The 15,754-nt window shown below is 48.0% G+C and overlaps 1 protein-coding gene across 6 annotated transcripts in view; it reads left to right on the top strand.

Moving 5' to 3' along the window:
* Positions 1 to 15,754, top strand: part of ablim3 (actin binding LIM protein family, member 3) — a 514,512-nt gene that overhangs the window by 249,913 nt on the left and 248,845 nt on the right. For all 6 annotated transcript variants that reach the window (XR_011948320.1, XR_011948319.1, XR_011948323.1 and 3 more), the window contains exon 4: positions 10,048 to 10,163. Coding sequence is in view for 1 of the 6 variants with exons in the window: in XM_072512118.1 (XP_072368219.1) it covers positions 10,048 to 10,163 (116 nt within the window). In the remaining 5 variants the exon portion in view is untranslated. The remainder of the gene's footprint in view (positions 1 to 10,047; positions 10,164 to 15,754) is intronic.

Raw genomic sequence — 15,754 nt, 5'->3', positions numbered from 1 at the left:
AACAGTGCTAACCACTGTGCGACCATGCCGCCCGAAAGGAAAAATGTACAGAGTTATGGGGACAACGTGGGGGAATGGCATAGGTGCATTGCAAACATGATGGTCTCCTTCTGTGCTGTCACAATTCTGTGAATCCTGTAAATTAGAGATGCCTTTCAGGGGCGAAATTCTCCCGAAACGGCGCGATGTCCCCCGACTGGCGCCCAAAACGGTGCCAATCAGACGGGCATCGCGCCGTCCCAAAGGTGCGGAATGCTCCGCATCTTTGGGGGCCGAGCCCCAACATTGAGGGTCTAGGCCGACGCCGGAGGAATTTCCGACCCGCCAGCTAGCGGAAACGGCCTTTGTTGCCCCGCCAGCTGGCGCGGAAATTACATCTCGGGGCGGCGCATGCGCGGGAGCGTCAGCGGCCGCTGACAGTTTCCCGCGCATGCGCAGTGGAGGTGGAGACCGTGGCGGAGGCGGAAGGGAAAGAGTGTCCCCTCGGCACAGGCCCGCCCGCGGATCAGTGGGCCCCGATCGCGGGCCAGGCCACCGTGGGGGCACCCCTGGGGCCAGATCGCCCCGCGCCCCCCCCCCAGGACCCCGGAGCCCGCCCACACCGCCTTGTCCCGCCGTTCAAAAGGTGGTTTAATCCACGCCAGCAGGACAGGCAATTTATCGGCGGGACTTCGGCCCATCCGGGCCGGAGAATCCAGCGGGGGGGCCCGCCAACCGGCGCGGCCCGATTCCCGCCCCCGCCGAATATCCGGTGCCGGAGACTTCGGCAACCGGCGGGGGCGGGATTCACGCCAGCCCCCGGCGATTCTCCGGCCCGGCGGGGGGTCGGAGAATGACGCCCCAGAAATTGGAAAACCTTGACACATGCAATTCAATAATCTGAGCATTTAAATTAATTTAAACATCCCTTTGAGAATAACATCATGAGCAGAGAGCGCTGTGCAATAGCTATGTTACTGATGTTAGTTGAATTCGATGCTTAACCAAAGGTTTTTCCCAGAAATAAAAAAATAAATGAAGAAATATTAGCATTAATGGTAGCTACTCATAACCCATTTGATATACTCGAATGGCATGGACTAATCTCGATGTTGTTAACAAGTTTTACTTAGCAGTGCAACTGCATCCTCTGGAGTTTTTGAACTAAATCCAAGATATTACCGCCAAATCCAAACTTGCTTGAGCTGACTAAATCATATTTATTTGGACAGCAAAATTTTTAATTGGACTCAATTCACCCTTGTTTTGGATTTAGACCAACCTCTCCCATCGAAAGTAACAATAGCTCCTCATGGACTCTCTCACGCACAACACTGTTTTGTTTGTCTCAGAAGACCTTTGTGTGGAAGTTAATGTCAGCAAACGGAGCCGGTGTTTTGTTCACTTCCTTCTGGTTGATAATGTGCTATGGTTTGCTGCCAGTTTTCAATTTGGTTTAATTATTATACATATACATAGCTATACATAGACCTTTTACAGAAATTTGGGTTGTGGGGGTGAAACACGCGCAGACTTGAGGAGAATGTGCAAACTCCACACGGACAGTGACCCAGGGCTGGGATTCAAATCCGGGTCCTCAGCGCCACAGTCCCAGTGCTAACCACTGCGCCACATGCCACCCCGCCTATGCCAGAATTAACTGGTCCCTGGGATCTATCGGCCTCACCGAGGGGACCACAGCCAGACGACGTTTAGCACTGGTCTCCACAAATGGGGACCAGGCGGAATGGTACTTGGGGGTGTGGGCTCCCAGATGATCAGAGGCCCCTGGGTGGTTGGCTGCTGGGCAGCATGGTGCCTTGTCATTGTTGATGCCACCGGGCACTGTGGCACTGCCAGTCTAGCCTGATATGAAGTGGGGTGTGGGTGGCTCAAGGACCCCCCCCCCCCAAGAGGTGAGTTGGGGCTTCAGGGGGATCCAGGGGTTGCGCGGGGTATTCGAGAGATAAGCGCCCAGTTTCTTCCTGTACTGGCGGGTGGAGTTCCTCAGTGCAGGAAATGCCTGAAAAAATAAACAAAGCCCAGACAGTAGAAAAATGATCCCGCTAAACCACCCAAAATGGGACTGTTTGTGGAATCGCGCCCATCATTTTATGCGCACACTTAGCACCAAAGAGATGAAATCAAAGGCTCTAAACTCTCAGATTAAGAAAACAGTGGGTGGAATTCTTCAATGCCCCAAAACACCAGATTCAATGGTGGGAGTGGGGGGGAATTTGTCGGTAGGCCCAGAAATTGGTTTTACGCCAAGAGACTCTCCGACGGGATCTTGCTGCTGAAGGCTGCATGACACTCATTTGCATCCAACGAATGGTATGCAAATATAGGCCTGATTCTCCTTGGCACTCGTGGGAAAACATGCTGGTGTAAAGCACATCTGGAACAACTTGGCATGCAGATGTCAGGACTCACCTGGAACAAATGCCTGCGGGGATTGCGTCCTGAGTTAAAGTGGAGGCCACAGGCCCCGGAACATTACAACAGTTGGTAGGGGAGCATCTGCACGTGGTCCAAGTTTGATGCACTGGAGGGAGTCCAGCTTCCAGCCTCACAATGTTCTTGGAGATCTATCTCCTTTCTCAGGAGGTCCATCTTCATGATGCAGAGCGCTCCCGGAGATCTATCTTCATTTCCAGGAGATGAACCTTCTTCCTTCAATAGTGGATCAGTTATGTTTCAATATGGTGCCCGAATAGGATGGCGAACGACATGCCATCAGTTCTGACATGCCATTGGATACAGTGCAAAACATCAGGTTGCATAGTTAATGAGGTGAAGGCCAGAAGTGAGGGTTCTGGGAATAACACTTCAGTTTGAATATTTTAATTTGGTTCTTGTCTGTTTCTGAAATGAGTGCTGGTCGATTGAATCAAGATTCACCTGTAAATAGAGATGGGATGGCCTTCAGCAAGAAGTTACCTTTTTGTGACCCAGTTACTCTTTTCCTCCCACTCTGTGTGCATCCTTAAAGAGGGCTAGAGTAGGACAAAGATTTGGGCAATTGGCTCCGTAGTGGTCACTGAGGAAAACCTGCTACCAAACTTATGTTTGTGGACTTATGGTCTTAAGAATGTGAGAGTAGAATGATCCAGAACTCATCTCTGCGTGCAGAGGTTTGCAAGTAAACTGATGAAGGACGAGTAAGACGATGAAGATCCAATAAAGAGAAATTTTGTATGAAATCTGATTGATTGATATTTATTGTCACATGTACCAAAGTACAGTGAAAAGTATTTTTCTGCGGCCAAGGGAATGTACACAGTACGCGCATAGTAGCCAAAAGAATAATCGACAGAGTACATTGACAAATAGTACATTAATAAATAGGGATTGGTTACTGTGCAGAACAAGGGCCAAACAAAGCAAATACATGAGCAAGACCAGCATAGGGCGTCATGAATAGTGTTTTACAGGGAACAGATCAGTCCGAGGGAGAGTCGTTGAGGAGTCCAGTAGTTATGGGGAAGAAGCTGTTCCTATGTCTGGATGTGCGGGTCTTCAAGACTTCTGTATCTCCTACCTGATGGAAGGGTCTGGAAGAGGGCAAAGCCTGGGAGTGAGGGGTCTCTGATAATGTTGTCTGCCTTCCTGAGGCAGTGGGAGGTGTATACAGAATCAATGGGAGGATGGCAAGCTTGTGCGGTGCGTTGTACTGAGTTCGCCACACTCTGCAGCCTATCAGACTTGTGAATTAAGGAAATCTTGAAGCCTAAAATTGATTTATGGGATAGATTACTACTCAGTCAAGTAAGTGAGGGGCCAGAAGGAGAAGCATTTGTTTTTGAACAGCCAAGTGAGAAAAGAATCTATTCAAAGTCAGGAGAGTTTGATTTAATTTGCAGTCCACCAGAGGCTCTCGCCACTCATTTACAAATGTTTAAATTTAATCTAAGGTTCATAAAATCCAAGTTAAAAGATGAACTAAATCCTTATCCTTCATTCCGGAAAATTTCAGCGGCGGGATTCTCTGTTGGCCAATGCCAAAATCGGGAAAGGCGATTGGGTGGAGAATCGTTTGTGACGCTGAAATTGTGGCTGGCGCCGGGTTCATGCCAAATCGTGATTTTCCTGTGCCTTGGCATAGGAGTCAATGCACCCCACTGCACATGTACAGTAAACGCCATTTGCATATCATGAACGGGCCTGAGCCATTATTATCCGGGCCCTCTGCGATTCTCTGCTTCCACCGGGGAGAATTCACGATGGCGAGGTTCACTTGTGCTTTCAAAAATCGTAAAACAGGTGCCATGGTGGGGAGGGAGGGGGGTATGGAAAGTATCCAACATCGCTGCAGTGTGCTGACAGTTGTGCCGCTGGCCAGGTGGCTTCTGCCAGGGCCTTGGGGAGTAGTGGGGGGTGGCCAGGAGCTGGGCTGTGGGGTCGGGGTGGACGGACACAGAACACCATTGCCACAGCCTGATGGCAGCCGTGCAGCTGTGTATGCCGGCGGTGTCCCTCGGCCAATCCTTAGGTGCCTGCTGGCCCCAGCTGACCCATCAATGGGGTGGGTGCGCTACCGCGCAACCAGTGCCGACGTGTTGGTTGGGATGATTGTGTGTGGGGAGTGAAGTGTTTATATCCATCAGCCTCCCGAGTGTCAACCACGGACACACTGAATCCAGCACCATTTTCCATTGGAATCGACTGGATTCCATGTGGTGCCGGTGCTAGCCCTGAACTGGTCCAGGTGCAGCGCCAGTTTTGCTGTCGCAGAAGTCCAAAAATCCTGCCCCGGCGTCAACACTTAATCTCAGGTACGGAGAATCCCGCCCCAGGTGCTTCTCAAAGAAATTGCCGACCAAGTTTTGCCTTGCTACCAAAAACTAATTTTGAAGCTTGTTGTTGCAGCGATGTTCGTTTAAATCCAAAATGAGAATTTCCTCCCATGGCCATTCGTCAATGCCAGCAAAAGATGTCTTGTTACATTCTGAATTATTTGATTAATATGCATGCCTCATTCTGCAAGGTGTATCAACTGAGATATAAGAGCAAGTGTTTTCAGAATGTGGTCCCATTGGTGGGAATTTATCCAATGGATCAAAATAGAGGAAGGAACACCTATTAAAGGAATGGAAACGACTGCCAGTAACAGTGAGATGCACTGTATTTGATGATGGAAATGAAAAATGGGTGAGTTCAATAATGGACGATCAACCTACAGAACGAGATTTATGCTCGGAGAGAATGTTGAAATTGTAACCCATGGTGATAATCCTATTGATGTTTTTCATTTTGCTGTTCTATTGCGCATAGGCCAACAACCCCATGTAAGTGTTTTTATTAATGATATGCTTCGACAAATATTACATGCTAATTGAACGTAGATTATACAGTAAATTAGACACGTGGGAATATAATTGTAAACAACTGTCAGTAAACAGCTCAAAATATTCATAGAAAGCAGGTGTCATTCTTCACCCTGCCTTAAGAGGCTAAATTGGAATGTTATTTTGAGTAAGTAATTTTTGTGAGGGCCACGAAGAATCCAGCACGAGTTTTAAGGATACAAATAAATGACATTTATTTACAATAACATATATATACAACAGCAGCAGCAACTTCGCTTGCTGCTCACTGCTTCCTGCTGGTTCCAAACTGGCCAGCTTTATTTATACAGGGAGTCTGCTAATGATTTCTCCGCCCCCTCATTGGGGAAGCTCATACTCCCACAGGATTGTGGGATTGTCATTAGTCCCCAGCCAATGGTAAGCAGGCAGGTTATAACATCCCTCCCCCCCCAAAGTCCAATAATCCACCGAAGACCCTGGTGAAGGAGGGCGTCGGACCCGTTTTGCCGCAGGCCGGACACCATTTGCACGCGGCGCTGGATCGGGCAGCGTGTAACGAGACCGATGAACGGCGTAACGGTTGTACACCCACGGCCCGTGGGCCCGAGGATTCCCCCTCTGATGCATCCTGTATCTCCATCTCGGAGTCACAGTCTGCTGCCTCCGTCATCTCGGCGTCTCTAATTCCATGCGGTTCTGTAACGACCTGTGCAGGCTTTCAGTGAGGCACCAGAGGAAGATTGCGAGGACTACTTTCCATTGTCTCTGGTCTCTGTAGCTGTAGAAATGAGCTCCGGGGACGGGGAATCTTTGGAAGGGATAGTCTTCTGGACCGAACGTGGTCTACATGATTGCGCTGGAGACGACCCTGGGCTTGCACCTGGTAAGATATAGGGCCCATTTGGCGAAATATTACGCCAGGGACCCACTGGGCATCACCAGCAAAACTCCGAACGAACACTGGGTCACCGGGCGCAAACTGCCGAATCGCCGATGTCGAGAAAAACCATGTCCCTGCCGTTCTTGTGTGTGGCGCACGTTTGCGCCAATGTCCGTGAAAACCATGCTAAGGCGGGTGCGAAGTCTTCGGCCCATTAGGAGTTCTGCAGGAGCTACCCCAGTCACCGCATGGGGGGTGGTCCTATACGAAAACAAAAAGTGAGCCAGTCTCGTGTCCATTGACCCGGAAGACTTCTTCTTTGGGCCTCGTTTGAATGTCTGCACTGCACGCTCCGCCAACCCAATTGAAGCCGGGTGGTGAGGGGCAGTGCGGATATGGCGTATGCCGTTCATTTTCATGAACCTTGCAAACACCTCACTTGTGAATCGAGTGCCATTATCCGTGATCAGCACCTCGGGGAGGCCATGCGTACTAAAAGACAAACGCATCTTCTCAATTGTTGCGCAGGACGTTGTGCCTAGCATCTTATGCACCTCTAGCCATTTAGACTAGGCATCAATTCATAGAAGGAATGTGGATTCTTGAAAAGGGCCTGCGAAATCTGCATGCAAGCGCGCCCTGGCCATTCTCAGTAATGTAGGGGCGCGGCCAGCAGAAGCTTCTGATGCTCCTGGCAAATGGAGCAGTTTTGGGCCACCTTCTCAATGTCGGTGTCGAGGCCTGGCCACCAGACATAACTCCGAGCCAACATTTTCATTTTGGTCACACCTGGATGCCCATTGTGCCATACACAGAAGACTCTTAGTATCAGCTCCTGTCCTTTTTCCGGGACAATCACACGCATCTCCCACAAGCGGATGCCGTCTTCCACGCTGAATTCTGACAGCTTGGAGGAAAATGCCCGCAACTCGCCTGGGAGCTGTCTATGCTGCCCACCATACAGGACGATGTGCCGAACCTTTGACAGGACTTGCTCCGTCTGCGTCCACTCACGGATCTGTGATGTCGTGACAGGCAAGGTGTCCATAAAATTTAGGGTTGCAACCACCTCATCGGTCGCGGGGGTCGACATGGGGCCGGTCGATAAAGGCAATCGGCTCAGTGCGTCGGCATTCGCTATCTGCGTTCCTGGTTTGTGCTCCAGAGAATACTCATTAGCAGCGAGCAACAAAGCCCAGCGCTGGATCCGTGTGGAAGCAATTGGTGGTATGGCTTATCCTCTCTGAAAAGTCCCAGCAGAGGCTTATGATCAGTCACGATAGTGAAGTGGCGGCCATACATGTACAGGTGGAAATGTTTCACCGCAAAGACCACTGCCAGGCCCTCCTTCTCGATCTGCGCGTACTTTTTTTCCACTGCAGTCAATGTGCGGGAGGCGAAAGCTATCGGTCGCTCGGCCCCGTTCTCCATCTTGTGGGACAGGACGGCCCCAATACCATACGGGGATGCAGCACATGCGATGAGCAAAGGCTTTCCAGGATCATAGTGGGTTAGTAACCCAGACGACGACAATTGTTGCTTTACCCTTCGGAAAGCGGTTTCTTGCGGCTGACCCCAAACCCAGGTGTGATTTTTCTTTAGCAGAAGGTGTAATGGGGCCAGCATAGTTGCCACATTGGGGAGGAACATCCCGTAATAGTTTACGAGGCCGAGAAAAGAACGAAGATGCGAAGTGTCAGTTGGGGCGGGGGCCTGTTGAATCGCGCGCACCTTCTCTGCGACGAGGTGCAAACCTTCGTGGTCCACCCGATAACCTAGGTAGACTACTTCCTTTGCCTGAAATACGCACTTTGTGCGACGTAAACGGACTCCAGCCTCCGAAAAGCGTCTAAAGACAGCCTCCAGATTTTCCAAATGTTCCTGCTCCGACGTCCCTGAAATCAAAATGTCATCTGAGTAGACAGCGACACGCGGTAAACCTCTCAAAATGCCCTCCATAACACGTTGCAAAATAGCGCAGGCAGAGGATACTCCAAAGGGCAAACGTGTATATTCATACAGGCCCCGGTGTGTATTAATCGTTACATATGGTCGGGAGGCAGGGTCCAGCTCCAACTGTAGGTAGGCGTGACTCATATCTAATTTTGTGAACAAGAGTCCACCTGCAAGCTTCGCATAGAGATCCTCTATGCGAGGCATTGGATATCGGTCGAGTCGGGAAGCCGTATTCACTGTAAGTTTATAGTCGCCGCACAAGCGAACTGTGGCATCTGGCTTCATTACAGGTACAATTGGTGCTGCCCAGTCAGCGAAACGGACGGGCCTGATGATACCCAAAGTCTCCAAACGAGTGAGCTCCCCTTCTACCTTCTCGAGCAAGGCGTGGCTCCTGGTTCGACTTGGATAGGGGCTACAGCCCCTTTTATTTTCCCCAAACTGGGCTGGAATACATTTGGGTATCGTCCTAGCACCTCAGTCAACCCTCCAGAAACTGTTTGGAGGATGTGCTGCCACTGCAACCGCCAGTGTCCAACTCCATCTCAAGCCCGTGACCATTGACCCGTACTGTCACCTTAATGGGGGCCACACGGGGAGCTGCCACACAATGCACCTGCAGGCAGTCGTCCTCCGTCTCCACATCCTCAGGAGTAGTCGCCGCAGGTTCATCCACATGGAAGGTACGGCCCCTGGGCTGTTCCCAGTTTCAGTCGGAATGACGGCGCCTCTGGCACCCCAGGACCGGCGTCCGTGACGGGGTCGGCGCTTCCAAGTCTGACACGGACGTGGCTCCTCATCCATTGGTTCTGGAGAAGGCTCCCTTCGGGGAGGAATGTTCAGTGGCCACTGGCGTCGATCCGGACGTCGCCTCGCCCAAGGTACCGCAGGAGTGCGGGGGGACGTTTACGGGAGGAAGGGGTTGCACCCCAAGGCATGCATCTCCATTCCCTGTAGCTCCTGCACTCCTCGTTCTGCGCTCTCTCGGGCCAATACTATTTGAATGGCCTGTTGAAAAGTCAATGTTGGCTCAGCTAACAACTTTCTCTGGGTGGCCGCATTGTTAATACCGCAAACCAAACAGTCGCGTAACATTTCTGACAAGGTCTCACCATAGTCACAGTACTCCGCAATCCTGCGTAGGCTGGATAGAAAGTCGGCAAGGGATTCGCCTGGGGTTCCCTCAGCAGTATTAAACTGGTAACGTTGGACTATCGTGGACGGGGTTGGGTTAAAATGTTGCCCCACTAAATTCACAAGTTCATCGAACATTTTGGTGTCCGGCGCAGCTGGGTACGTAAGGCTCCTAATCACCCCAAACGTATGCGGGCCACAGGCGGTGAGCAATATGACCACCTGGCGCTTGTTTTCGGTGATATTGTTTGCCCGGAAATAGTAACGCATCCATTGTGCGTACTGGTTCCAGCTTTCCAGCGCAGCATCAAAAACATCCAAACGTCCGTACAGAGGCATGGTGTAATCGAAAACAACTTCCAACCTGTATCCAACAAAAATCCAGGGATGTGGCTTCAGCAGTGTAGACAGCTATTCACTTTAACACTTGTCGCCAGTTTTGTGAGGGCCATGAAGAATCCAGTACGAGTTTTAAGGATACAAAGAAATAACATTTATTTACAATAACATATATATACAACAGCAGCAGCAACTTCGCTTGCTGCTCACTCCTTCCTGCTGGTTCCAAACTGGCCAGCTTTATTTATACAGGATGTCTGTTAATGATTTCTCCACCCCTCCTCATTGGGGAAGCTCATACTCCCACAGGATTGTGGGATTGCCATTACTCCCCAGCCAATGGTAAGCAGGCAGGTTATAACAGTAATTATATTTTAAAGAACAGATAACCAATGTGATGGCCAGAGAGTTGCATGCACTTGTGTTTAAAGTCCTTGTTATTCTTTTTAGGAAGCCATTTCCAGTTGGAGACCGTGTTACCTTCAGCGGGAAGGAGTGTGTGTGTCAGCATTGCTCTCATACATTGGTTAACGCGTCGGAGCCCATTAAAATTCATGGACCCAGTCGTAAGTTTGTCATTCCTTTTCTTTCTTTCTAGATTAATTTCCTTTGTATGCTTCGATCTTTCCTCTTGCATCCTTATATAATATTTGTCTCTTCTGGATTTTCATATCAGTTAGTAACTTAATTCCTTTTGTTACGCAGAACTGTTAACTTCAGCAAAAATTAGGAGTGACGTTTATGATTACGGAGATTAACACAGATTGCAAACTAATTTAAACATGTAGAGCTTCTCTTTACAATGACAAGCAAGACAAAAATTGCATTTTCAAGTTCAAATATGATGAGTACCACTTGGCAGCTTGTTACAGTTTGTAGTCCCTCTTTGGCTGCCTTGATGGGTGGCCTGGGTCTGTGGGGAAAGGGTGTGTGTTGCAGGAATGGGTTTCAGACTCTCTGATATTTTCCAGGTTCAAAGCAGTCACCACATCTGGCGTTCTGATTGGGAAATGTCCCACATGTGTTCCCCACAGGTTTGCTGTGGAGAGGGCAGTTCTCTGCTGTAGAGATGATGCATCATCTTACAGCTCGCAGAGCTTATTATACAAGTCTGTGTGTTCCGAGAGTGCTTCACTCCAACAAGGTCTAATTCAGCAGGCATGAACTTGGATCTTCTGGGATTCGGATCTGCCATGCTCTTGGTGGCTTCTACTTTTTGCCCAGAAAGACTGAATAAGGTGGTAGCACCAGGAAGTATTCACAACGACAACAGGATCTTGCATTTATATAGCGCCTTTAATATGATAAAATGTCCCAAGACACTTCAAAGGAACATTACAAAGCAAAATTTGACATCAAGCTACATAAAACGATATTAGGGCAGATGATTTAAAACGGTGTCAAATTCAGCCCCAAATGTGCGGCGCCGGAGATTTGTATTACAAAGAACAAAGAAAAGTACAGCACAGGAACAGGCCCTTTGGCCCTCCAAGCCTGTGCCAACCATGCTGCCCGCCTAAACTTAAATCTTCTACACTTCCTGGGTCCGTATCCCTCTATTCCCATCCTATTCATGTATTTGTCAAGATGCCCCTTAAATATCACTAACGTCCCTGCTTCCACGACCTCCTCCGGCAGCGAGTTCCAGACACCCACTACCCTCTCTGTAAAGAAACCTGCCTCGCACATCTCCTCTAAACCTTGTCCCTCGCACCTTAAACCTATGCCTCCTAGTAATTGACCCCTCTACCCTGGGAAAAAGTCTCTGACTATCCACTCTGTCTATGCCCTTCATAATTTTGTAGACCTCGATCAGGTCGCCCCTCAACCTCCGTCGTTCCAGTGAGAACAAACCGAGTTGATTCAACCGCTCCTCATAGCTAATGCCCTCCATACCAGGCAACATCCTGGTAAATCTCTTCTGCACCCGCTCTGAAGCCTCCACATCCTGCTGGTAGTGTGGCGACCAGAATTGAACACTATACTCCAAGTGTGGCCTAACTACGGTTCTATACAGCTGCAACATGACTTGCCAATTCTTATACTCAATGCCCCGGCCAATGAAGGCAAGCATGCCGTATGCCTTCTTGACTACCTTCTCCACCTGTGTTGCCCCTTTCAGTGATCTGTGGACCTGTATTCTCTTGAACTGTCCTTTCTGCAATCAGCTGTAAGTGATAGTTGTGAGCTACCTGCTTCCGTATTTTCTCCCATTTTGTGCCTGTTGTTTTGCAGCCAGATCTGCTTCTGAAGCTTCTTGAAGGCCTAGAAGCAATTATGTACTGATGATGGAGATATGTTTATGCGGATCCGGTAGCTATTCACATACCTCGGTTTTGATGGTCAGGCAGCAAAGTACAGAGGTGCCTTCAGTTCACAAAGCAGGAGCGAAACTCAGTCTTCCTAATTTCAGCTCCTACTTTTTGTTCGGTAGCCAAACTCTGGGGAAAAAGCCTTCCCCATGACTGAACTCAGTGACCAGTGCCCTTCAACCAACATTCCGACACAGCACTCCATCAAATCACAGATGCTTGCTCTATTGGACAAGACTGCCCGGCTCATCATTCTTGTGCCAACTCTCTGCTAAAACAATGGAAAATTAATCCCTTTGTCCCTGTCACTTCACATTTTTATCATTAAAATTTTATCTACTCTTCTCTTAACAGATATAGTCATCACTGACTTAACTACTTCCTTTGCCAAAGCATTCCATGTGCTTATAATTATTAATGTAAAGAACTTTCCCTTAACCTCGCCCAGAAACTTCAATAAAAGCAGCAACATGTCTGTCTTGTCAGAAATTTCATCTTCCTGAAAAATCATTCAAGGTTTATTTGATTTTCCACAACCTACAAATATTTGCCATAGGTGTGTCTCATTTTTGGCTTGATAGTGGCGCCAACAGATTAGGTTAACTCCTCTGCAAAACCTCCTTTTCATATCATCCCCTCTTCACAACAGACGGACAAATTCCACCTCATCCAGCATGACCATCTGCAATTTAAACACTTCTTCCAAACTAAGACAAACACACACAAAAACTCCAACGTGAGCCAAACCTGCTGGGTTTTCAGGAAAGCTTTCTGAGCTTCCTCCTTCCTCAAGTGATTTAATTTGACTTTCCACTCTTCTCCCAGGGATTATCAACACCTCTCTGGCAGTCTCTAGTGTTTGAAGGGATCAACAGCAGAAGGATGGTTAGGGTTAGGAAATTGTGAGGGTGGTCAGGAGCTCCTTCACCATATTTTTTGCCTGTGGTGGGGCAGTGAAGGGCACCATTTTGCCTTTCCTACTGGGTGGGAGAAAGAACTTGCAAGTCAGGATGGGGATCCGGTGGGTCGGCCTGCCTGCTCAACATCCCCAGATTTTTCCTGACAGGACCACTTGATGGACGCAAGGTGTTTTGAAATTAAGCAACATTTTGTGAGAAATCCCAAGACAGACAGAAACATTTTAAGTAATAATTTAGATACCATTAATGCTATTAGTTATGTTAACTATTTGAAATGCACATCAGTAGTTTCATATACATAATTGTAATGTCATTTAGCGTGTTTGAGCATTTGGAAACAATATATAGCTGGTGAATGAACAATGTTACTTTTCTTGGTATGGCCTCCCTGTGACTCCAGATCCTCAGCTACATGGTTTACTCTTAAATGCCCTCTGAAATGGCCCAACAAGTCACTCAGTTCAAGGGCAATAAATACTGGCCCAGCCAGCAACACCCACATCCCAAGAATTAATCAAAATATATGCTCTACTGGATATTCCCTAAGATATGCAATCTTCTGCAATATGCAAAATGTTCAGCTCCTATATGCACTGCATTATAGTTAAGGTGCTCCAGCGTACATTAGTTTTCATACCTTTACCTACTTTAGTTTGTGACCTTCCTGAACTCAGGGTAAAACTTGATTTCCTTTAACATTAAACTTTCCAAGCTGACTTTAGGACATTTTCCTCGGTTGTCTGACGACTGGTAACCAAGGGAAACCAAAACGTGTCACTGGTCATATCAAAATCCTGAACTGGTAGGTTGTTGTTTAGTTAGGACAGGATACGGCTGTTACCATTGTTTCCTGATTTCATTTCAGTTTGAGAACTATCACACTTCCTCTCCATTAAAACATTGTGCTGAACCAGCTGTATTTCTAGTCTTGATCCTTTATACTCAAAGATCAAAGTATTAAGTAAAAAAAGTTTAAAACATTTCCTTTTAAAATGTATATTTCATCATTCATCCATCCATATCCCCTAATTTTCAAATCCTCCCATGCAGGAACAGGCTGCGAAGATGACTATTCCATCTGTTGTCACAATCAGGGGCACTAATTAGGTATCTTTGTGTCTGTGTGAGGTATTTCATGCCCTAACTCCCTTAACATAAAAACATTTTTCCTAACCTCTTTCGCCAATCTCTTGGTGAGCAGCACTGATATCCCATTGCTGCCCCCTACCCTCAATCAGAAGAAATATCTCTCAACTGACTCAACCCTTCATTATTTCAATAATCCTCACTGAGCCATTTGTTTTCCAGTGGAAATAACCGGAGTGCCTCAAGTCTCTCCTCATAAATATAGTGCTTGATTTTCCCAGTTGGTGCTGCTTCCACAGGAAAGAGAGTGTAAGCGCACTTTAATATGGTGACACCCTCAGTTGCCTGCAGGAAAGTCAACAAATAATGAAACCTGAGATTGTTAGGGCCATCAGAATGGAGGAAAAATCCCACCACTGGAGAAATGACAGACAAGGTTGTGGTCAACTTTGATCCCAGTGGGCCTGTCATTAGGACATGGAACCTGTGACTCTGAACATCACCCTGCCTGCTGCTGGATAGCCATCTCAAATGAGCTGGCAAGCTTCGCATTTGCCAGTGGGACTGCTCCAACAGGAAATATTGCTGCCATAGCAAAATTGCCCTAATTGGTTTTCCACTTCCATTTGGTGAGCAGCCAATTCTAGTCCAGACTGCTGCTAGGAAAGCTGTGGGGACAGGAATGCATCAGGGATCCCTCGCAATGCAGCTCCCCCAACTCTAATCATGGCTTCATGGGGCCAGGAAAATGCAGCATGCAGTTTCCCACCACTGTCTTTAATCTGCTTTGTCTATCTCTCGATAAACAGGTTCCCACAAACACACACAGTAGTCTAACTACAGCCTAACAACTTGGACAATTTGGAAAACTGAGGTGCACCTGATATATCTCTACATAAATTACAATATAGTTCAATTACATAGGGCGGAATTATCCCATATATGGACTAAGTCTCGTGGTAGGGGCGGGAATGTGGAGCTGCGGAGGCCGGCTGGAGAGCACGCCAAATCTTACGGTCCCGACCTAATTAATTATGCAACCCAGAATTTTGCGGCATATTCCATGGTGGGGCAGGCCTCATGGCACATAGCAGGGTGCTATATTGAAAAGGCACCTGACATCACTAACTCACTATTGAAGAACGAAGGTGTACCTCCTGAAAATTAAGATTGACCTCTAGGCACATTCTGAGGTTGGAAGATGGACCACGTCCAAGACACCAAATATGGTCTTGTAGAGGCCCACCCCACGCTGATGTGGTGTTCTAGGGTCCAGAGGTGCGGGCGGCTTTCATTCAGAACTCTGGAGGCACCCAGGCATTGTTCAGGTGACCCCTGACATGTGCACGCCATGTTGTTCCAGATGATTTTGGCCCTCGTGTGTTTTCCTGCTGGTGTCGCAGAGAATCGGGCAGGGCTGGAAGATTCTGGTCAGGCCTTCATCTGCATCCCATTAGTAGGATATAAATCAGTTTCATGCTGACCTCCAGCAAGTGTGCCGATCCACCATGGCAAGCACCAGCAAAAGATACTGTGGAAAATACACGCCGACATGAAACTGGTGTTTGGGCCTCCCGCTGAATTCCCGGGAGAATTCCACGCATAGTGTATTTTCCTTGTTCCATTGGAAGTACATTCTTTATGATAGTAATAGACAGCCAGCTGGTTGTAAGTTTGTGTTTACACATGTTAAACCGCATGTTTGTTGAATGCTGTAAGTTCTGACAAAATGTAATTTGTGTTGCATTTTGTCATCCAGGAAATTTGTGTGAAAACAGTTTATATTGGGGAGGATTCTCCATTATTGGGGCTATGTCCCCACACTGGTGACAAAATGGT

The sequence above is a fragment of the Scyliorhinus torazame genome, chromosome 7 (genome assembly GCF_047496885.1).
Source record: "Scyliorhinus torazame isolate Kashiwa2021f chromosome 7, sScyTor2.1, whole genome shotgun sequence".
NCBI lineage: Eukaryota > Metazoa > Chordata > Chondrichthyes > Carcharhiniformes > Scyliorhinidae > Scyliorhinus > Scyliorhinus torazame.
This window is presented reverse-complemented; position numbering and strand designations above follow the sequence as displayed.